Source organism: Geotrypetes seraphini, chromosome 4 (assembly GCF_902459505.1).
Source record: "Geotrypetes seraphini chromosome 4, aGeoSer1.1, whole genome shotgun sequence".
Classification (NCBI taxonomy): Eukaryota; Metazoa; Chordata; class Amphibia; order Gymnophiona; family Dermophiidae; genus Geotrypetes; species Geotrypetes seraphini.
In genome coordinates, this window is record NC_047087.1 from 221,092,190 (window position 1) to 221,114,951 (window position 22,762).

Here is a 22,762-nt window from a genome sequence, read left to right on the forward strand (position 1 = left end):
TATATGTCCCTCTTTGTATTGCTATTGCTCTTTCCATTTTGAATATATGACATATTGTATTCCACCAAAATGTATAATTTAGGTTATTATAATTCTTCCAATTGTTGGTTATATGCTGAATGGCAACCCCTGTCATGATTAATAAAAGCTTGTTATTTTCTGGTGAAATTTGACTTTTTTTTCTCATCATCATTCCAAATAACACTGTATCATATGATATTTCTATATGATTTTCCATCAATTTATTAATTTGTGGCCAAATTGCATTCCAAAAACTTTTAATGTAGGGACAATGATACAATAAGTGATCTAACGTCCGTGGTTCCAGATTACAGTGCCAGCATTTATTGGACTTAGAGCTATCTAATTTTTGTAAACGTGTAGGGGTCCAAAAAGCTCTATGTAATAAAAAGAACCAAGTTTGTCTCATAGATGCTGACACTGTACATCTCATCCTCCAAGACCAAATTCGTGGCCATTGAGATGCATTAATTTGATGCTTAATCTCAATGCTCCAAATATCTCTTAGACCATTTTTTGGTTTTTTATTCAAATATCCAGATATTAATTTATACCACAATGTGGCTTGATGTCCTAGGAAGTCTGCTTGAAAACATAAGAACTTTAAACTATATTGATTATTCAATGTTTTCCATTCAGGGAACCCAACCTGAATGGCCTGCTTCAATTGCAACCATTTAAAACTTTGTGTTTTACTAAGACCAAATCTATGTTGCAATTGTGAAAATTCCAGCAGTTTACCTTCTGAAATAACATCATCTAGAGATCTAATGCCTGCAATAATCCAGTTCTTCCAAAGGATTTGAGCTCCGCCAATTTTGATCTTGGAGTTTATCCATAGAGATTGATTAGTTGATTTGTTTATTGGGATAGGTGTTAATTTACTTATAAACCTCAACGTTTTCCAAGTATCCATTAATATTTTATTTTCTCTGTATCTTCTAGGTATGTTAATACTTGGAAGATGAACTAAATTTAGGGGAAACATAAGGCGCCATTCCAAATACAACCAATCTGGTGCATTATCTTTAAGTTCTGGGAGGATCCAATACATACCCTGACGTAGAATATAGGCTTGATGGTACCTATAAAAATTTGGAAAATTTACCCCTCCCTCCTTAATTGATTTTTGCAAAGTTACTAAAGCTATTCTAGGTGTTTTACCAAGCCAAAGAAATTTTGTTAAAATGCTATTAAGCTTTTTATAAAAGGACCCCTGAAAATAAATAGGTATCATACTCATTTGGTAACAAACTACAGGCAACATCATCATTTTAATAGTTTGAACTCTCCCCCACCAAGAAATATGTAAAGGGTTCCATTGCTCGCACAACTCCGTAACTTTTTTTAATACAAATTTTTCATTCTCTTTTACGGTATCTTCAATTGTATTTTTAACTTGAATGCCAAGATATTTAAATCCTTCTTCTTTCCATATGAACGGAAAAGCGTCAAATAGTCCTTTTACACAATGAACATTTAAAGGTATAAGTTCAGACTTACTCCAATTAATTTTATAACCTGAAAATTTGCCAAACATATCAATTAATTCCAATAGACAAGATAAGGTAGACTCTGGATTCCTCAAATAAAGTAAAATATCATCCGCATAAGCTGAAATTTTATATTCCATATCAGAATATGGAATACCCTGTATCTCCCTTGCTTGCTGTATTGCTAACAATAAGGGTTCTAATACAACATCAAATAACAAGGGAGATAAAGGACAACCCTGTCTAACTCCCCTCTGCAATTGAAAACCATCAGATATCATATTATTAATATTTAATCTTGCAATCGGGAAGCTATACAAAGTTTTTACCATTTGTATAAATCCAGAACCTATATCAAACCATTCTAAAGCCTGATACATAAAATTCCATTCTACCCTATCAAACGCTTTTTCTGCATCCAAGGAAACTGTAAAAGCCGGTTCATCCATTTTTTTTGATAGATTTAACATATGAAACAATAATCTAGAGTTATTAGAGGAATGTCTTTTAGCAACGAAACCCGTCTGATGCGTGTCTATAATATATGGGAGAGCTTTGGCTAATCTCAAAGCCAAAATTTTCGCCAAAAGTTTATTATCCACATTTATTAAAGATATAGGCCTGTAGTTTGAAACCAAAGTAGGATCTTTATTTGGCTTAGGCAAAACAATTATTATTGATTCAGCCATAGTACCTTTAATATTACCTTTTATAAATTGTGTCTGATATAAATTTAGTAAATATGGGGATAGGACATTTTGAAATGTTTTATAAAATTCTACTGTATAACCATCACCACCTGGAGCGGATCCAACTCTAAGAGATCTCAATGCTGTTTCTAATTCTTTTAATGATATAGGTTCATCTAAACTCCGTTTTATATGATCAGGAATCTTAGGTCCATTAATAGAATCTAAAAAATTTTTACCATCTTTTTGTCTCTCCAAATAAGGCTCGGAAGAATACAGGTCTTTATAAAATTTTAGAAATTGTTTTAAAATTATATTTGTTTGATTTGTTATTATACCATTATCATCTTTTATCCCATTTATATTAGTTCTTCTTTTTTTTGCTTTAAGATAATTTGCCAATAATCTTCCCGCTTTATTAGAATTTCCATAATACATTGCTTGTTTGGAAAACAAATCTCTTCTTATCATTTTTGAAGTTAATTCATTATATTTACCTTTTGCTTTCAAAAGAGTTTGCAATACCTCATTTTCCCATTTACTTACCAATTTAGCTTCTAATATTTTAATTTCTTTTTCTAATTCTATATATTGCATTTTAGTCTGTTTCCTAATAAAAGCTGAATATGATATAATATTACCCCTCATAGTTGCTTTAAATGCATCCCATACATTCTCAATAGTTGTATCTTCCACTAAATTCATTTGAAAGAAATCATTAATTTGTGTTTTAAAATTTTCCAAAAATTTGTCATCCACAAGCAATGCATTATCAAATCTCCAAAGAGGTCTACCCTTCTCCAATTGATCCAATTGTAATTCTATCCATACTCCCGCATGATCCGAAATAATAATAGGATCTATGGAAGCTTTAATCACCTGTTGCACCTTATTTGTTGAAACAAAAATATAATCTATTCTTGAAAATGATTTATGAACCTGTGAACAAAATGAAAATTCCTGATCATTAAAATGAAGAATACGCCATATATCCTTCAAATCACATGATTGAGCCAAATTATCTAAACCTAAAGATTTTATGCTTTTACCTGGTTTTTTATCCAATAATGGATCCATTACAGCATTAAAATCTCCAGCCACCACTAAATTAGAAGCAGCCAGTGGTAACAACATACTCTGTAACTTTTTAAAAAATTCTGATTGATTCGAATTAGGGGCATATATATTAAACAACGTCAGGGCATTATTTCCCATACTTATATCAATATGTATCCATCTTCCATGTGAATCTGAATTTATTACCTTAAACTTGGCCATACATTTTTTATTTATAAGAATTGCTACCCCTGCTTTTTTACCCTCTGCTGGAGCAAAAAAACATTCCTTTACCCACCCACCCGTTAGTTTCTGTGATTCCTTTATATTAAGATGGGTCTCCTGCAGACAGTAAACATCCGCGTTTTGCTTTTTTAAAAATGCTAATACCTTTTTTCTTTTGATTACATGATTCAGGCCATTGACATTAATAGAATATATCTTAAAAGACATTATATATTTTAAAAATTATCATCATAATCTTTTTCCTTTCTTCCTTCATATTTAAAATCCAAAAAATTTTCTCAATGACACACATTTTTACCCCTAAAGTATCCAATCCCTTATTAACCTTTTCTTTAATCATTCTAGTATATCCCGTCTTTTTCCCTCCCTTTCCCACCCAATATAATGACTGCTTAAGGACACACATTGGAACAGCAACCCGAACATCCCCCTCCCCTCTAGGCAACAAATATTTAATTAATATCCCCTTTATCATTTCTTAAAATAAGTTCATTAATCTTTCACAGTGTATCTTAGTATATCTTCTTTTTAAACATAAAATCTTTTTTCTTTTTTTTACTATTTTTGAAATAATTATATTTTCTATTTATCTATATTAACCTTTGATATCTTTAATCATATTTTACTCCTAACATTTCATTAATGTATCTTTATCCACTTATCAATCTTTAATTTATATTTCCCCAATATTTTAGTTTATATCATAAAATTCTATCATAAACATATATTTAATATAGTAATGTTATTTTTCCTATATCTTGTACATTATATTCCATCAATTCTTATCATCCTTTTAATATCTAAAAACAAATATACATATCTTCATATATTTCTTTAAAAGTTTTTGATATACTTTTTTTTTTCCTTTTTGCATTCTTCTTTTACCAAATTTTTATTTTTATCTAATGCATTCTTCTTTTTTTTTTTTTTTTGCTTTTATTTTTTATTCAAGTTTTTATTTCTTTCTGATCACTCTTTACTCCAGCCATCCGTATTTTACTCTTCTAAGTTTAGTCTCTTAAGTTTCCAGTCTGTCTTTCTTGTCTATTTCTTCTTTTATATTTTTTATTGTCTTTTTCTTTAGTTCATTTTATTTCCTGTTCTTTATTTCATATTCTTCTTTCTTCAGTATTCCAAAGTCTCACAGTTTTATATTAAAATTTTTTTTTTCACAATGTCATCAAAACCAGTATTGTTATTTTATGATCATTTCAACTTCCATTATGTTAAAATGACATAGGTTCTGATTTTGAAAGAAAGGTTTTTAGCTTTTCTGGATCTTCAAAATACAAAGATTTATCTCCAGAAGATACCCTCATTTTTGCTGGGTAATATAATCCGTATTTATATCCCTTTTCTTTTAGTTGAGGTCTCAAGTCTAAGAATCTCTTTCTTTTATTTGCTATGTTTTTAGCAAAATCCGGCAAAAACCATATTTTGGATCCTTTGTAATTTAAATTTTTGTCTTTCTTGGCAGCGTTTAAGATTTCTATTGCTTGCTGGTATCTTAGCATTTTAAATATTAATGGTCTTGGTCTACCTTGATTTTCCATATTTTTTACTGGGATCCTGTGCGCTCTTTCTATTTCTAATGGTTGTTTGAAATCCAATTGTAGTATTTTGGGAATTAGATTTTCTAAAAATTGTATGGCATTTTTTCCTTCCAGATTTTCCTGCATTCCAAAAAGTTTTATATTCTTTCTTCTTCCTCGGTTTTCATAATCTTCCAGCTGATTTTTTAATTGAATCAGTTCCAAACTGTCATTTTTACATCTATTTCCTTCACATTCTAAAGCCTCCATTTTAGTTTCTAAGTCAGTTGTTCTTTTATTATTTATTTCCATCTGTCTATGGATATTTAGTATTTCTTCCTTCATTTCGGCCATATTAGTCACAGTTTCTTTAAGCATTTGTTTAATTTGTCTTAGTTCCTCCATAACTTCTGCTTTGCTCAGCATATCCGATTCTTCAGCAGGAAGCGGGACCTTACTTGGTGTAATTTGATCCTGCTTCTGCCTTTTTGCTGACATACTAATTTCATTTTTATTTTGTCGGGTGCTTGCCATGCTCCTGCACTTCTTTTTAATATTTTCGTGGATTTTATTTTCTCCACAGTCGTTTGGACTCACAAAGACTTCTGCCAGCCACAATATTCAGTAGTTTGTCATTTGATGTCTTGCTACACCAGCTCAGAAGTAAACGGTGAGGAAATATCAGATCTTTTTTTTTTTGGCTCTCTTTCCTCAGGGCTTTGTTTCAGTTTCGGCGGCACAAGTTTTTCTCCACAGTGATTTTCAAAATCATGTAAACCTCTGTCACTTACACCGTCAGCAATTTTTCTTCGATGCCGCGCCGCTTCAGCACAGAAATGACTGTAAATCTCTGTCAGTCACACTGTCAGCAACTTGCTCAGAAATAAAACCGACGAAAGAGAAACAGATCCCCTTTTTTTTTTTGGCTCTCCTCTCTCAGGGTTCCGTTCTAGCCTCGGCGGCACAAGTCTTTCTTCTCAGTGATCTTCAAGCTTTGTCAGCTACCTGCCTCCGATGCCTTGCCGTTCCAGCACTGAGAAAAAAAAAACCAGCGATCTTACTTTTTGGCTCCTCTCTCTCAGGCCTTGTCTCAGTTTCGGCGGAGGAGGGTAATATAAATATGCCACAATTTCAGCATCGACTGTAATTGTTTTTCTCCGAAATCGGCAATAAGGGGATAATTTTTTTTATAAACCGTTGCCTAGTTGAAGAGGAGCGTCGCGATCACACGTCCATTTAGTGTGCGTGTTAAGCCACGCCCCTGCTATTGATTTTAGTGTTCGGTATATTGTGTTCGTCATGGAGAGCTCAGGTTGATCGAAGGGTATGAGAATGGTAATGTCATCGGCATAGCTGTAGGAGGTTATGCCTTGTTTGTCCAGGTGAGAGCTGAGGGAGACTGTAAAGAGATTGAAGAGAGTCGGGGATAGAGGGGATCCTTGGGGAACTCCGCAGGGGTTTGACCAAGGTTCAGATTTTTTTTGTTTGTCTGATTTTACTCTATAGGTTCTTGATTTAAGGAATCCTTCAAACCGTGTGTATACTTTATCTATGATACCTATTGTATCCAGGATTTGTAGTAGAATGTTATGGTCCACCAAGTCGAATGCAGCGGTAAGGTCTAGTTGTATGAGCATCATTTTTTTTCCTGTGCTGAATGTTGTCTGGCTGTGTCCAAGAGAGATCCTAGTAGTGTTTCCGTGCTGAAGTTGTTTCTGAAGCCGGATTGTGTGGGATGGAGTATGTTATGGTTTTCTAAGTAATTGGAGAGGAATTTGGCAACTAGTCCTTCTATTATTTTGACGTAGAGTGGAATAGAGGCAATGGGTCTGTAGTTGGCTGTTTGGTCTATCGGTCCTTTAGTGTCTTTGAGGATCGGGGTGATGATGATTTCGCTGAGGGTGGTAGGGTAGTGGCCGTTTATTAGCGAGATTTGTATCCAGTTTAGAAGAAGAGCGCAGAATTTTGTGCTGGATGTTTTTAGGAGATATGGTGGACAGTTGTTGAGGTCACAGGATGCATGGCTGTATTTTTTGTAGTATTTGTTGAATTCGGGTCATTGTATGTTGGGGAATTGAGACCATATTCTATCTGCTGCAGTAGAATCTCTATCTATGGGGAGAATTGTGAATTCGTTAGTATGGGTAGAGGTGTCATTGAGGGTAGCTCTTGCATTGGTAATTTTATTTTGGAAGTGTTCTGCTAATAGAGTGGCTGGGGGGGAGGTAGTATTGTTAGTGCTCAGGTAGGGTTTGGTGTTGGTTAGGGTTTTTAGAATTTGGAATAGTTTTTTGGTGTCTTGGGTTTCAGTGCCTATTAGGTTGGTGTAGTGTGCTTTTCTCTTGTCCTTTAATTGTGATTTGTATTGTTTGTTGATTTTTTTCCAGGCAGATTTTGTATGATCCGAGTTTGATTTTCTCCATTTTCTCTCTAGTCGTCTACATTGTCTTTTGAGTTGTAGCAGTTCGGAGTCGAACCATTTATCTGATCTCCTGCTGGATCTGGATTTAGTTTGCAGTGGGGCTAAATCATCAAGGGTGTTGGAGCAAAGTCTTTCCCAATGAAAGATGAAGTCCTCGGGGTTGTTTTCTAGAATAGTTTCATCTATTTTAGACCAAAATATGGAGGGTTCTTTTGTTTTTGAGTTACTCGTTAGTTTTAGATGTGGCTGTTAATCATGGGACAAACATGCACATCAGACATGCAAACTGCTCCTACCAGGGAAGTCACCAACAACTCCAGACCTGCTGGAAAGGTTTGCATGGTAAGAGATGGGTATTCCTTGCTGTGCATTACATGCAGTGCTCATTTCCATATTAATGAGCTCTTTGTAATGCATTTGCATAGGATTCTCGGTGGCTGCTATTATGATTGGTAAAAGCCCCAGAGAACCCTTTTGTGCATCAAAGGCTGAGCTAACTTGCATGCCAAGCTTTTGAGTATCAGGGCCTATAAGAGAGGAAGGGATGGTAGATGACATGTATGTGCAGAACAAAAAGGCCATATGATCTTTATCTGCCTTCATGCTTCCATGTTTTAACCACAATTGATACAGGTGTTCTAAACCAATGGTTCTCAAACCTGTCTTGGGGGATCCCCAGCCAGTTGGGTTTTCAAGATAACCTTAATGAATATGCTTGAGGCAGATTTGCATATCATAGAGATGGCAGGCATGCAAATCTGCCCCATGCAGATATACAGTGTTCCCCCAATCGTTTGCGATCAGCGGTTTGCGGTCCCGGTCATTCGCAATATTTTCCAACCGCGAACCGCCGACAAGAAGAGGGCAGCGGGAGAGAACAGCCGGAGTGCTGGCGAGTGCAGGAAATCACTCGCTGTATGCTCCGACCGCCTCTTCCTGCACTAAGTCGGGCCTTATCCAATCAGGAGCTGCTTTGACACGCTGCTCCTGATTGGTAAGACCCGACTTAGTGCAGGAAGAGGCAGGCGAAGCATACAGCTAGTGATTTCCTGCACTTGCTGGCGCTCTGGCTGCTCTCTCCCGCTGCCCTCTCCAGTCTCTCCCATGAAAAACCGTATTCGCAGTTTTTCAAGATTCATGGGGGTTCCTGGAACGGAACCCCCGCAAATATCGGGGGAGTACTGTATAAGCACAAAAAACATACACACATAGAAACACAGTTCTGTCTATGTGATAAATGCATAGGCATTCAAGCGCATGAATGTGTATTTCATTTTAAAGAGACACACATCAAGAATATCTTGACAAAGAAATCAAGTTATCAACCAGAGTTAGTGTAAATGTGGCCTGCTTTCATGAAGATAATATTAATGTATAATGGTAAACACAGACGCCTATGTGCCTTTTCTCACTATGCATCCTGTTACAAAATTATCATTCATGTGCACAAATATTCAAGGTCTAGGAAATAAAAACCTAGATTTGCAAGCTCTAATGCAGATGCAGATTTAGACATCAATGCAATAATGAAGATTAAATTTTAAATATTAAGTCTGTTCTGAGGCAGAAGCATCACGTATGTAAAAATATCATTTTAAATCAGCTGAAATAAGAGGAGTATGGGGAAGAAAAGCAGTATTGTGAGTTATCTTGAAAAGGGGGCAATAGAAATCCATTTATGTCAGTATAATCTACAGACCTTCAGCACAGGCAAGAGAGTGCGGTAGATTTCCTTAAAGACTAAAATGACAGACAGGCATTAGTGGTGAGACTTAATTTGTCCAATGTTCTCTGGAGCTTCCCTTCTGCAGAAATAAAACTAGAATTTCCCTTCAAAGACCACTCAGTTATGGCAACTAAACCTACCAGGGTTGACTGTATATTGACAAATGTCAAAGTACCGTATTTTCACGCATATAACGCGCGCGTTATACGTGTTTTTACAAACCGTGCATACCCTTGCGCGGTATACGCGTGAGCGCGTTGTACAAATTTTTTTTTACATAGTCCCTCCCCCCCCCCCCCCGACGTCCGATTCACCCCCGCAGGACCGCTCGCACGCGCACGCACCCACACCCCGAAGGACCGCCGACTCCCCGACATGATCGGGGCAAGAGGGAGCTCAAGTCCTCTTGCCCCAGCCAACCGCGGCACCCCCGACACGATCGGGGCAAGAGGGAGCTCAAGCCCTCTTGCCCCCCCGACTCCCCGACACAATCGGGGCAAAAAGGAGCCCAAGCCCTCTTGCCCCGCCGATTCCCCAACTCCCCGACAATATCGGGCCAGGATGGAGCCCAAGTTCTCCTGGCCCTGGCAACCCCCCCCCCCCCCCCCCGCTAGTTGTTCGGGCCAGGAGGGAGCCCAAACCCTCCTGGCCACGGCGACCCCCTAACCCCACCCCGCACTACATTACGGGCAGGAGGGATCCCAGGCCCTCCTGCCCTCGACGCAAACCCCCCTCCCCCCAACGACCGCCCCCCCAAGAACATCCAACCGCCCCCCCCAGCCGACCTGCAACCCCCCTGGCCGACCCCCACGACACCCCCACCCCCCTTCCCCGTACCTTTCTGTAGTTGGCCGGACAGACGGGAGCCAAACCCGCCTGTCCGGCAGGCAGCCAACGACGGAATGAGGCCGGATTGGCCCATCCGTCCCAAAACTCAGCCTACTGGTGGGGCCTAAGGCGCCTGGGCCAATCAGAATAGGCCGGGAGCCTTAGGTCCCTCCTGGGGGCGGGGCCTGAGGCACATGGTCGGGCCCATGGTCGCGGGTCGGCGGGGGGGGGGCGGTCGTTGGGGGGTTTGCGTCGAGGGCAGGAGGGCCTGGGATCCCTCCTGCCCATAATGTAGTGCGGGGTGGGGTTAGGGGGTCGCCGTGGCCAGGAGGGTTTGGGCTCCCTCCTGGCCCGAACAACTAGCGGGGGGGGGTCGCCAGGGCCAGGAGGACTGGGGCTCCCTCCTGGCCCGATATTGTCGGGGAGTTGGGGAGTCGGCGGGGCAAGAGGGCTTGAGCTCCCTCTTGCCCCGATCGTGTCGGGGGTGCCAAGGTTGGCTGGGGCAAGAGGGCTTGAGCTCCCTCTTGCCCCGATCGTGTCGGGGAGTCGGCGGGGCAAGAGGGGAAGCAGCAGGACACCGGTAGGAGCTTCTACATGATGGGGGGGGGTCGGGAGGCTGTGGGGGTGCGAGCGGTCCTTCGGGGTGGGGGTGCGTGCGAGCGGTCCTTCGGGGTGGGATGAATCGGACGTGGGGGGGCATCAGGCTTTCAGGGTGGGAACAGGACTTCAAGGGGGAGAGGAGAGTCGGGGCGGGCGAAAGAAGAGTCGGGGTGGCCAGAGGAGAGTCGGGGTGGGCGACTGGAGAGTCGGGCAGCATGCGCGGTATACGGGTGTGCGCGGTATACAAAAATTTCTGTACATTAATTTGTGTTTTCCGCGCGCTATACCCGTGTGCGCGTTTTACACGGGTGCGCGTTATCTACGTGAAAATACGGTAGGTGGCAGCCTGAGCTCCAGTGATCCTAAGACAAGATGATTTAATATAAAACAGACAATTAGGTGATACAAAAGGTTAGGGTTCTAGACTTTAGGGAGTACAAACTTTGAAACGATGGGGAATACCTAATGAAAGTCATGACATGGTAAGATTTTCGTGATGAAAAAGAGCACTAGGCTAAACTTCAAAAAAAAAAAAAAAAAAGCCATTGTAAATCTTTACTAGAAAAAAACAGTACTCCCCCGATATTCCAAGAACCCCCACGAATCTTGAAAAACCGCGAATCTGGTTTATCATGGGGGAGACTGGAGAGGGCAGCAGGAAAGGCAGGAGAGAGCAGTCGGAGCACGGCGAGTGAAAGAAATCACTCACTTTATGCTCCAACCGCCTCTTCTTGTACTAAAGTCAGGCCTTACCAATCAGGAGCTGTGTGTCAAAGCAACTCCCGATTGGTGAGGCCCGATTTTAGTACAGGAAGAGGCAGTCGGAGCATACAGCGAGTGATTGCCTTCACTCGCCAGCGCTCTGGCTGCCCTCTCCTGCCTCTCCAGCTGTCCTCTCCTGGTTGGTGGTTCGCGGTCAGAAAATACCGCGAATGACTGGGACCGTGAACCGCCGGCCGCGATTTCACTGGGGAGCACTGTAAATAGAAAGCAGGACAAAGATCAATATAGTGTGCAAAACATACAAGGGCCTAGAACTGTGGTATTCACTGTCAATCCTTGAGGACACCAAAAGGTCAGGTTTTCAGGATCTCTCTAACAAATATATATAAACAGAATACACAAACAAGAGCTATACCATACACTGCCTTTTATGCTTATAAATAGTTAATCATTTATTATATAGCACCATCAGAATCTTTAAAACATATTATACCATTATTTCATACAATACATACAAACAATTAATCTCCCAAAAAAGTGAAGTCCTTCCAATTTACCCAACACATTCAATAAGTTAAAATTCATGTATTGTATGAAATAATGGTATAATATGTTTTAAAGGTTCTGATGGTGCTATATAATAAATGATTAACTATTTATAAGCATAAAAAGCAGTGTATGGTATAGCTTTTGTTTGTGTATTCTGCTTATGTATTAAGTAGAGCTATTGAAAAGATTTTATAAGTCCCGGTGGGTTAATAGATTATATATGAGAGAGATAAGCACAGAATGGAGACAGAGCTGTGTATACCTACTATCAACTAACTATATTCAAACCTTTTCTTTGTACTTATGATTGTTCACTGAAGTATATTTCACTATGTTGTTCTATGCTATTATAAATATAACTGCTTGTATTTGTATTCTATGCCTCCAATAAGAAAAAATATCACCCCCCCCAAAAAAAAAAAAAATATATATATATATATAAAAATAAAAATGAGTGTTCTTAAAACCTGAACTATTGGTGGTCCTTGAGGATGGGGAAATAATTCCAAAGGCTTAGAAAGACATTACACTTTTTAACTGCATCGTATTCAGTATTTCTACTGGACAGGCTAGGTTCATTTAGCCATCACAACACACAACCATATACACCAGGGGTGTCCAATGTCGGTCCTCGAGGGCCGCAATCCAGTCGGGTTTTCAGGATTTCCCCAATGAATATGCATGAGATCTATTAGCATACAATGAAAGCAGTGCATGCAAATAGACCTCATGTATATTCATTGGGGAAATCCTGAAAATCCGACTGGACTGCGGCCCTCGAGGACCGACATTGGACATCCCTGATATACACAGCCAGAGAAAAACCTGAACATCAGATTGTTCTTGATCTTTATCCAGAAATATCTTACCCCAAATAGTTGCCCCACAGTGCATATGCTCTGGCGTGTATTTAAGGAGCCTGTGTCGTCCATTGTGATCCTCTATATAGTACAGGGGGATGGTCTGAAATCGTCTCCAGCCCAGAGAGAAGATTAAAGGGTCACGTGTCTTAAGAATCTTTTTATGCCAACGATGTTTCTTCAGGCGCATCTGTATAACAAATGAAAGCAATACAGACAGGGTTCTGTGGTTCTGTAAATAAGCCACTACCCTTCACCCAGTGAATTCAGCCTGAGAGATCATGACAAGATGAGGTCTTATACAAAGTAAGCTCTGTTTTGACCTCTTTTTTGCCAAGGTCTAATTCAAGCTCTTCTCTGGCATTTCAACTTGAGATTATGAACCTGCTTAGCGTAACACCCTATAATAACCCTAAGGTATAGGTTTTTCTTCATGTAAAATTAATACAGAATTTATTTATAACCATCTTCAAATAAAATTATAAATTCCAATCTAATATATGCATAAATTATTTTGAATGTTTTTCTTTTAAATTTCTATAGGCACAGAAATCAAAATGTGTGTCAATGTATTCATAAGAAAATGGCCACTACCACTTTCAGTTCTGCTGTTAATCATCTAAACAGTCCTGCATTGCAATTATACGAGGGTCATTTCATAAATAATGCACACTATTTTTTTTTTTTTTTACTTACATGTTTTGTTTTGTTTTTAAGTATTTCTTTACAATCCTTCAATATAGTCTCCCTGCTTTGCAATGACCAAGTCCTAACATCCAGGAAGCTTCATTATTCCATCCAAGACACTGTTTCAGTTCAGTTGCCGAATGGCTCGGGTACCGGCGGATGAAAGCTATTCCAGAGATGCAAAACGATGTCCACACATAGGTTGTTTCAACTCTGGAAAAAGGTTATAAAGTTTGGTGGTCTCATGTATGGACAGTAGGGAGAATGAGGTAACACCTCCCAGCAATATTTGTGTAGTTTTTCAATGACATTCCCTATGTGCAGGCGAGCATTGTTGTGAAGAATGAGTGGCCCAACCAAGAGCAATGAGGTTGTGTTTTATGCATTTTTCTGTCCATTTTTTTTCAAAAAATCACGATAATACACTGCTGTGGCACTTCTTCCACATGGAACTTTGTCTGTAATAATGATGCCTTCATGATCATAAGCAAATATCATTATTTGTTTGACTTTTGATTGAGATTATCAAAATTTTTTTGGTCGTGGGGAAGATGGAGCTCTCCACTCGTCATTGAAAACTATGCGAATACGGCTGGGAGGTGTTACCTCATGCTCCCTACAGTCCAGACATGAGTCCACCAGACTTCGACCTTTTTCCAAAGTTGAAACAACCTATGCGTGGATATTGTTTTGCATCTCTGGACGAGCTTTCTTCCGCCGTACCCGAGCCATTCGGCATCTTCAGTGCCCATCATTTTCTCTTCCCACAGCATGCATCACACCCTTCTACCCCTCCTCTTTAACGAACCAGCTCTACTACATCCCAAACACTCCAAATTCATACCTGCACATATCCAATAGTGCCTTCACTATTGCCTAATCCACCCAGAACAACGGGGTAGCGAGGATCAAAGTTCACCACAAATTCATATGGTACGCTCTCAATCTCAATTCTGAGGTACATCCCAGGTCTGAAGCCCTCATACTGAACTCGGACATCGTCCTCTTGATCTTCAAACTCCACGCGGTTGAGCTGCAAAAAGAAAAGCTCAAATAGTGAAATAGTCACAAAAATGTTATAAAAGGATGCCTAGGTGGGGAGGCCAAGGCGGTGCCTACTGATCAATGAAGTGGACTTTACACATGACCCAGGTATAAATCCCACCTTAATTCCGTTATAAGTTATTGTGAGTCCTCCAGGAACAGATAAAAACCTACTACCTAAAGATGCATCATAGCCATCACACTTGCAGGTTTCTTATAAATTCATGGACAGTTGGCATTTCTACGTACCAGAAGGGTTCACATATTTGTAAAGAAATAAAGAGTTGAAGTGGGAGTTACACCCGAGTCTTGTTGTTCAAAGTCCACTGCACTGACCAATAAGCTACTCCTTACACAAGCTTGCTGTTTTATTAGGAATGGCCATAATCCTTGAAGCTGTCAGAGCGTGGCAACCACTGTCACTTTTACTTGTGTGTGTGTGGGGGGGGGGTCAGTAACCACTGGGAGATTAAGGTGAGGTCATGCCTTCATCCCTCCAGTGGACAGTTGTTCAATCAGGATACCTTTTATATCCTAGATGTGAGTAAAACAGGTCTTGATAAAAGCATCCTTTTTTTGACCTGAACGCTTCTTCCCATTCCATTATCTTTGAAAGACATCCTAATTTTGGGCATACCCTAGCCCTGCCCAAAAGAGCCCTCCAACATTTCCCCTTGCTATTTGGATGGACTGCAGTGTAAACTGTCCAAATTCTGCCTTTTGATAAGTTATGTGGACATTTTCAGTAGATGGATTTTTTTTGGCTAATTTGAGATGCCCATCTGCTTTGAAAATGAGCGCGAAAAGGTGTGTCAGGAATTCTATTCCCCCCCCAAAAAAAAAAAATATATATATATATATATATATATATATTTTTGTGTGAATATGAGGCTTCTCACCTGCAAGCATGTGGAAATATATACAGTTTACAAAACAATGAGAGATTTTAAACATCTGAGCCCATACTTGAGCCTGTTTCTGCATTTCCTCTTTTAAGTCATCGAAGTAAGTGGCATCTCCATCGTCATACTCTGCATCAAACTGCTCTTTCAGCTTCCGTTTCTTTTCCAAACGTTTTTTCTTCTCGTCATCTTCTGCTTCAGCTTCTTTGGGATCTTCTTCTGCTTCTTCACTCTCCCTTGTCATCTGGTGAAAAAAAAGTAGTATATTGTAAAGTTTGTAAATTTGATTAAACGCTTATCAAAATATTAAGCGTATTACAGCAATAAAATAGAGGTAAAAACAGAATTAAAAATAACAGTATTAAACAGACAAAATATACTCAGATGAACAAGACACAAAATAAATGTAATAAGAACAAAAGGATAGAGGGGAGAACTACAATAAATACAGAAAAGAAAACATATATGGAAAAAAAACAAAAGGACTAAGGGGTTCAATAAGAAAAGAATAATAGTGTAGTTAGCCGAAAGCATTAATGAATAAGAAGCTTTTTAAAGCTCCTTTAAATTTATCTAAGTTCTGCTCTGCCCAAAGATAAGTGGGTAATGCATTCCAGAGTGTGGGTGCGGTAACTGATAATATTGTTGTTGTACGGGTATTTATTATTTTTAAAGAAGGAACCCAAAGTAGATGCTGTCCAGAGGATCTTAAGGATCTATTAGATTCATAAGGTATAAGATTTTTATCAAAGAATGCTGGTTCTTTAGTTTTGAGGGTTTTGAATATTAAAAGGGCAATCTTATAAGTTATCCTATATTGGACTGGGAGCCAATGGGCTTTTTTAATACAAACTGTACATGCTATTAAGCCATTATTTTTCATAATTTAATTCATATAACACTGCTTCTAGCTAACTTTTGATTTTCTTCTGAAAAACAAAGTCACACAACAAAGAGGGGAGAAAAATCACCCCATCATCTTTCCTGTGACCCAAGATGCATCTTTTCTTGGAAAGAAGGAAAAGAGATAGTTTTGTAGGTGGGGAAGCTAAAGTGAGAGGAGACAAATCTGAAAAGAAGAACAAAGGGCAGAAAGTTAAGCTAAAAGCAGAGAGTGAGACACAAAGAGCTGGCAAGAAAACAAATGCGAGGTATGCTTAATATAGACTCTAGCAAAAAAAAAAAAAAATGCAAAAAACATGTGGCTAATAAAAGAGAAAAGCAAGAAAACAGGAAAAAAAGTGGAGAGAAAGCAATAATAAAAAAAATTATTGTCCAATATATTTTAACTAGTGAATTTTTAAAAATTCTTTTGTTTGCTATATTTTACTTACTTCTTGCTGCAAAGTCTCAGGTTTTCCTTTGTGTACAGCTCCTGTCTCCAGGTCTTCAAAATCACCGTAGACTGCTTCTGCTAAATCAGTAACATATATACTATAAATAAGAAAAACGTTGCCTACATATATTAATCTTACAAACTAGAAAAAGAATCTCTCTGACACACTGCAAATTTTAAGAGGAGAAACAGCAGAAATTTGAGATTGAGATCATACTTCACATACCTTGGGCTAGGAGTAAAGTTCTTTACTGTCAGGATTTCTGCAAAGCTAATTCATTTGAATATATTGTTCTCAGAGAAATATCTTTCCTGGATTACTGTATTTTCACGCATATAATGCGCACGTTATACACGGTTTTTACAAACCGTGCATAACCTTGTGCGTTATACGCGTTTTACAAATTTTTTTTTACATAGTTCCCCCCCACCCCAAAGGACCGCTCGCACACACTCTCACCCGCACCCCCACCCTGAAGGACCGCTCGCACCCCCACAGCCTCCCGACGACCCCCCCCCTCATCACGTAGAAGCTCCTACCAGTGTCCTGCTGCTTCCTCTTGGCGGTCCCGGCCTTTCTGTGAGCCCTGCGTCTGCGCTGTTTCGTCTTCCGGTGGTCCCGCCCTTTCTCTGACGTCAGACAAAGGGCGGGACCGCCGGAAGACGAAGCAGCGCAGACGCAGGGCTCACAGAAGGGCCTGGACCGCCAAGAGGAAGCAGCAGGACACCGGTAGGAGCTTCTACATGATGAGGGGGGGGGGGGGTCGGGAGGCTGTGGGGATGCAAGCGGTCCTTCAGGGTGGGGGTGCGGGTGGGAGTGAGTGCGAGCGGTCCTTCGGGGTGGGGGTGCGTGCGAGTGGTCCTTCGGGGGGGGTGAATCGGACGTCGGGGGGGGGGCATCAGGCTTTCAGGGTGGGGACAGGACTTCAAGGGGGAAAGGAGAGTCGGGGCGGGCGAAAGGAGAGTTGGACGGCGACGGGAGAGTCGGGGCAGCATGCGCGGTATACGGGTGCGTGTGGTATATAAAATTTTTTTTACATATGTCGGTTTCCCGCACGCTATACCCATGTGCGCGTTTTACACGAGTGCGCGTTATCTTCGTGAAAATACGGTACTCTTAAAAATCACCAGTCCTACCACTGAGTGACACTTTTCTACCCTACTAGAGGGCTTTAAACTAGAATCGTTGGGGAAAGGTGATCAAAATCCCCCATAAGTATAAACCCCTCAGGTAAATGAATCATTAAATATCTTTACACACATGGGGGAAAAGGGCAATGTTTACGCACATGTCAACACAGAATGGCCTCTCATCGTGTATTACTAGGACACCTAAATGGAGTGCCCTGTGCTATACAGATAAGTGTTTTAAACATAGGGCTGGCTAGATTTAGGGCTAAAATATTAAAATCAAATTCCAAGAGGAAAGTCTGCAGAGCATCTCTCCCACCACCAAACCCTTCACAATATCTTTCTATGGGGTCCTTTTATAAATGTGCACTGCTGAACCACACATTCCATTCTTATTGGCAGTTTGGCATTTAGTGTGTGTTGCTCAGCAGCGTACCTTTAATAGTATAGTTTAATAGTTTAAAAGATTTGATAGTCTACTATTTGTAATATGTCAGAGTGGATTACAATTAATAGCATTAGATTAGATAGAACAACAAGGTATATATTGTATGTTTTATTAGCCGAAAACCTGAAGTTATACTGTCGTTGTACAGATCCATGGCGAGACCTCACCTGGAGTACTGTGTTCAGTTTTGGAGGCCACATTATCAAAAAGATGTGAAGAGAATGGAGTCGATTCAGCGAATGGCCACCAGAATGGTCTCAAGACTTAAAGATCTCCCATATGAAGAACGTTTGAGCAGACTGTGCTTATATTCTCTCGAAGAGCGCAGAGAAAGGGGGGACATGATAGAAACATTCAAATACATCATGGGCCGCATTGAGGTTGGAGGAAGAAATCTTTTTTCTTACCGGTCCCACGGCGACAAGAGGGTATCCGCTAAAGCTCAGAGGAGGAAGATTTCATGGTGACACCAGGAAATACTTCTTCACTGAAAGGGTAATTGATCGATGGAATGGTCTTCCATGTCAGGTAGTCGAGGCCAGTAACACGTTCGACTTCAAGGGACGATGGGACAGACAGATGGGATCACTCAAGAAGAATGCTTAATAAATGGATTCTCGAGGGAGGGAGGGTTCTTGAGTGGGAAGACTTGTTGGGCCGTCGGCCCTTTTCCGCCGTCATACACTGTTTCTATGTTTCTATTGTATGTAAACTCCCTCCTCAAGGGCCGCAATCCAGTCAGGTTTTCAGGATTTCTCCCCAGTGAATATGCATGAGATCTATTAGCATACAATGAAAGCTGTGCATGCAAATAGATCTCATGCATATTCATTGGGGAAATCCTGAAAACCCGACTGGATTGCGGTCCTCAAGGAGGGACTTTGACACCCCTCTGTAAACTGTTCCGAGCTCTTTGGGAAGGATGGGATATAAATCCAAATAAATAAATAAAAATTATAATTCCATTTTTTTAAGAATGAGAGAGAAAAAAAAAAAGCCTCTGTAAAAGCCTGCCTTTATGAACAAAAACTAACAGACTTACCATCTTCTAACAATTTTGCTGCATCTTTATCCAATTCCCATTTCCCAGTGACAAAGCAATCTCTGATGCTGTTCATAATCTTCAACAAAAATGTAAGAAATAAAAAATTATATATACCTACACACTGTTAGAACACTGTGAAAATCTCTTATTGTAATAATTCATATCAGCACATGGCATCAGCCAAAAGCAACTGTTCTGTTTAAAGGTTTGTAGCCAATGTTACACCGATTTTTAAAACGGGTTCCAGGGATCAGGGAAATTACAGACCAGTAAACCTAACTTAAGTGCCGAGCTTGATTCCTTTGACACAGAGGACTAATTATATTGTAGTGTATATATAATTCTTATTTGTATAATTATGTTTCTGTGTTTTTCCTTATGGAGGATTTTTTTTTCTTTTTTGTCTCTTTACTGTTTTCTCTTTCCTGATGATGTATTATCATATTAATCTCCAAAAAGTATGAAGTAAAAAAAAAAATCTCATAAACAATATAGATCTTGGGGACTGTTTAAAAATAACAAAGGTTCCATAATCCACAGAAAACTTAAATATATGAGTATTCTACCACACAAGCAACCTAGATGTGTTGGGGAAGAACCTCTTTAGTATTTATATTGTAATCACAAATTTTCTGAAAGTCATACGAGTCAGAAACGAGCAGTCAATAATTTGTCAAAGTAAATCACATTAAAAAGGAGAACTTCAATGAAGATACAGAGAGGATTACTAGTTTGCTTGAAACATGCCCATATTATTACACAGTTTTTACTGTAATACTGTACCTCTTCCAAGTTCCAGTCTTGTGGGTTCTGCACAGGAAATTTGGAGCAGTCAAGAGCATTCAAACTGCGCTTGGATTCTGTGTCAGGGCGACTAACATGAAACAACCCCCCTAGTTCATTTTCACAGTCCTCCTCTTCCTCTTCTTTTTCAGTCACTACAAAAGGAAACAGTCAACTAGTAAAAATGTCACTTATTCATTTTTATTTATTTAACTTATTTATATAGACCACTTATTTTATTTATTGAACTATTTATATACCACTTATAGCCCAAATTGTTTATACTCAGGTACTCAAGCATTTTTCTCTATCTGTCCCGAAGGGCTCTCACACTGTCTAATGTATCTGGGGCAATGGGGAATTAAGTGATTTGCCCGGGGTCACAAGGAACAGTGTGGTATTTGAACCCACAACATTAGGGGTGCTGAGGCTGTAGCTCTAACCGTTGCACCACACTAAGTGGTTTACATTCAAGTGCTCAAGTATTTCTCCCTATCTGTCCCAGTGAGCTCATAATCTGTCCAACATACCTGGGGCAATGGTGTGTTAAAAGACTTGGCCAGGGTCATAAGGAGCAGCGTTGGGCTTGAACCTGCAACCTCAGGGTGCTGAGGCTGTAGCCCTAACCACTAGCTAGTAGAAAAAGACCTGCTTTCGATTCTTAGTACACTAGGAACTGAGGGCTCTTAAACATACTGTTTACATGAATGGTGTCCTAATTTATAAAGCATGGGAACTTTTTCGGCATCATTCAAACAGTTCACCAGGGTTTATCCAAGCATCTAGCACCCTAGAATGCATTGCAGGAATAGCCCATAAACATCATGCTGTACACCCTGTGGCTAATATAACTGATTTGTTACTTTTTTGGCTTTCAAATCAATATAAAAACATGCAAAAATAGTTGCCCAAAGTGCCAAGTGCAAAATAATCATATTCAAGAATTCAAAAAAACACTAAATATTGCAAAAGTCACTTAAAATTAATCCTCGGGGTAGCAGAAGATATCAATAATCATCAAACATTTAAGTGAGACTGCTTTCAATGGAAATTTGAGACCCCTCTCTATCAGAGTAGGCTAGACACGTCCCCCTCCGTATTTGTGGGGGTTTGGGGCAGAGCCGGCCCGCAAATATTAAAAAAACCCACAAATAATATTTGGGTCGGTTCTGCCCCTAACCCCCGCCTATTTTAAGCCCTGAAACCCCCTCCCCTTTAAGCCTTATCTAGTGGTCTAGCGAGTTTTTGGGGCAGGAGCGATCTTCCTATGCTCCGGCCCCATGCAGATCGCTCACAGGAACTTAAGCTCCTGTAGTCTCTAGAGCCATTTCCTGTGAGCAATCTGCACGGGGCAGGAGCATGGGAAAATCGCTCCTGCCCTGAAAACCCACTAGACCACCAGGTAAGGCTAAAGGGGGGGGCTTAAAATAGCCTAAAAAATGAAAATGCATTTTTTAAATTTAAAACCGCGAATAAGGGAGAACAAGAAGCATATGACCTCATAGAAGACACCCACAGGGGGAGAAAATGGCTAGTCGATGCCCAGGAGAAGAAGCAGCAAAGCACACCGAGGACACTGACCTGAGACCGAAGCGAAAACTAAAGAAGGGAAAGTCAGCGATCCTAGTGGGAGACTCGATCCTGAGACATGTGGACAGCCACATAGCAGGAGGGAGAGAAGATCGACTGGTGACCTGCCTCCCAGGAGCAAGAACCAAGGACATCGTGGACAAAATTGGAAAGATCCTAGAAGGAGCAGAGACGGAAGAGACCACAGTAATGATCCACATTGGGACGAACGATGTCAGCAGGAGAGACTACAGAAGAAGCACGCTGATAGAACAGTTCAAGATTCTGGGAAGGAAGCTGAAGATGAGGACCCAGAAGTTAGCGTTCTCAGAGATCCTACCAGTACCGAGGGCAGATGTGAAAAGGCAGAAGGAACTACCATCAATAAATGCATGGATGAGGAGATGGTGTGAGGAAGAAGGGTTCCACTTTGTGAGGAACTAGACAACGTTCTGCAGCAAGAGCAAGCTCTACAGGAGAGATGGACTGCACCTGAGCGCAGCGGGAACAAGACTTCTAGCAAACAACATCAGGAGAGGAATAGAACAGGCTTTAAACTAAGAAGAAGGGGAAAGCCGACAGTCGACCAAGCGTCGACGATTCGGAAGAAGGTATCCCGTGAAGATACCGAGGGGAAAAAAGGCTGGGAAGAAACAATGGACAAATTACAGGAGTCGACTAACCCAGAAGAGGAGGTTAGAAGGATTGTAGCAAAAGAGAAGAAACTAAAGACTGAAGCACAGGGAAAGGAAATGAAGACAAGAAAATACCAGGATCTAAATTGCATATATATTAATGCAAGGAGCCTAAGAAACAAAATTGGGGAATTAGAAGCTATGGCCAATGCAGAGGACATAGACATCATTGGAGTCTCTGAAACGTGGTGGAATGAAGAAAACAAATGGGATACAGCACTGCCGGGGTACAAGCTCTATCGCCAGGACAGGTCAGGACAGAAAGGAGGTAGAATAGCCCTATGCATAAAAGAAAGCATACAATCGACAAAAATGGACACAGCAGAGATGACCAACAAGCTGGAATCGCTATGGGTTAAAATACCGGGAAGGAAAGG

General features: G+C 40.2%; 1 protein-coding gene across 4 annotated transcripts in view; it reads right to left on the reverse strand.

Moving 5' to 3' along the window:
- Positions 1 to 22,762, reverse strand: part of BMS1 (BMS1 ribosome biogenesis factor) — a 95,918-nt gene that overhangs the window by 20,509 nt on the left and 52,647 nt on the right. For 3 of the 4 annotated variants that reach the window (XM_033942274.1, XM_033942271.1, XM_033942273.1), the window contains exons 12-17: positions 20,122 to 20,276; positions 19,336 to 19,414; positions 16,713 to 16,792; positions 15,443 to 15,622; positions 14,277 to 14,465; positions 12,755 to 12,935 (exon numbers count right to left, since the gene is read on the reverse strand). In XM_033942274.1, the coding sequence (XP_033798165.1) occupies positions 12,755 to 12,935; positions 14,277 to 14,465; positions 15,443 to 15,622; positions 16,713 to 16,792; positions 19,336 to 19,414; positions 20,122 to 20,276 (864 nt within the window). The remainder of the gene's footprint in view (positions 1 to 12,754; positions 12,936 to 14,276; positions 14,466 to 15,442; positions 15,623 to 16,712; positions 16,793 to 19,335; positions 19,415 to 20,121; positions 20,277 to 22,762) is intronic. The other variant, XM_033942275.1, reaches the window with a different exon arrangement.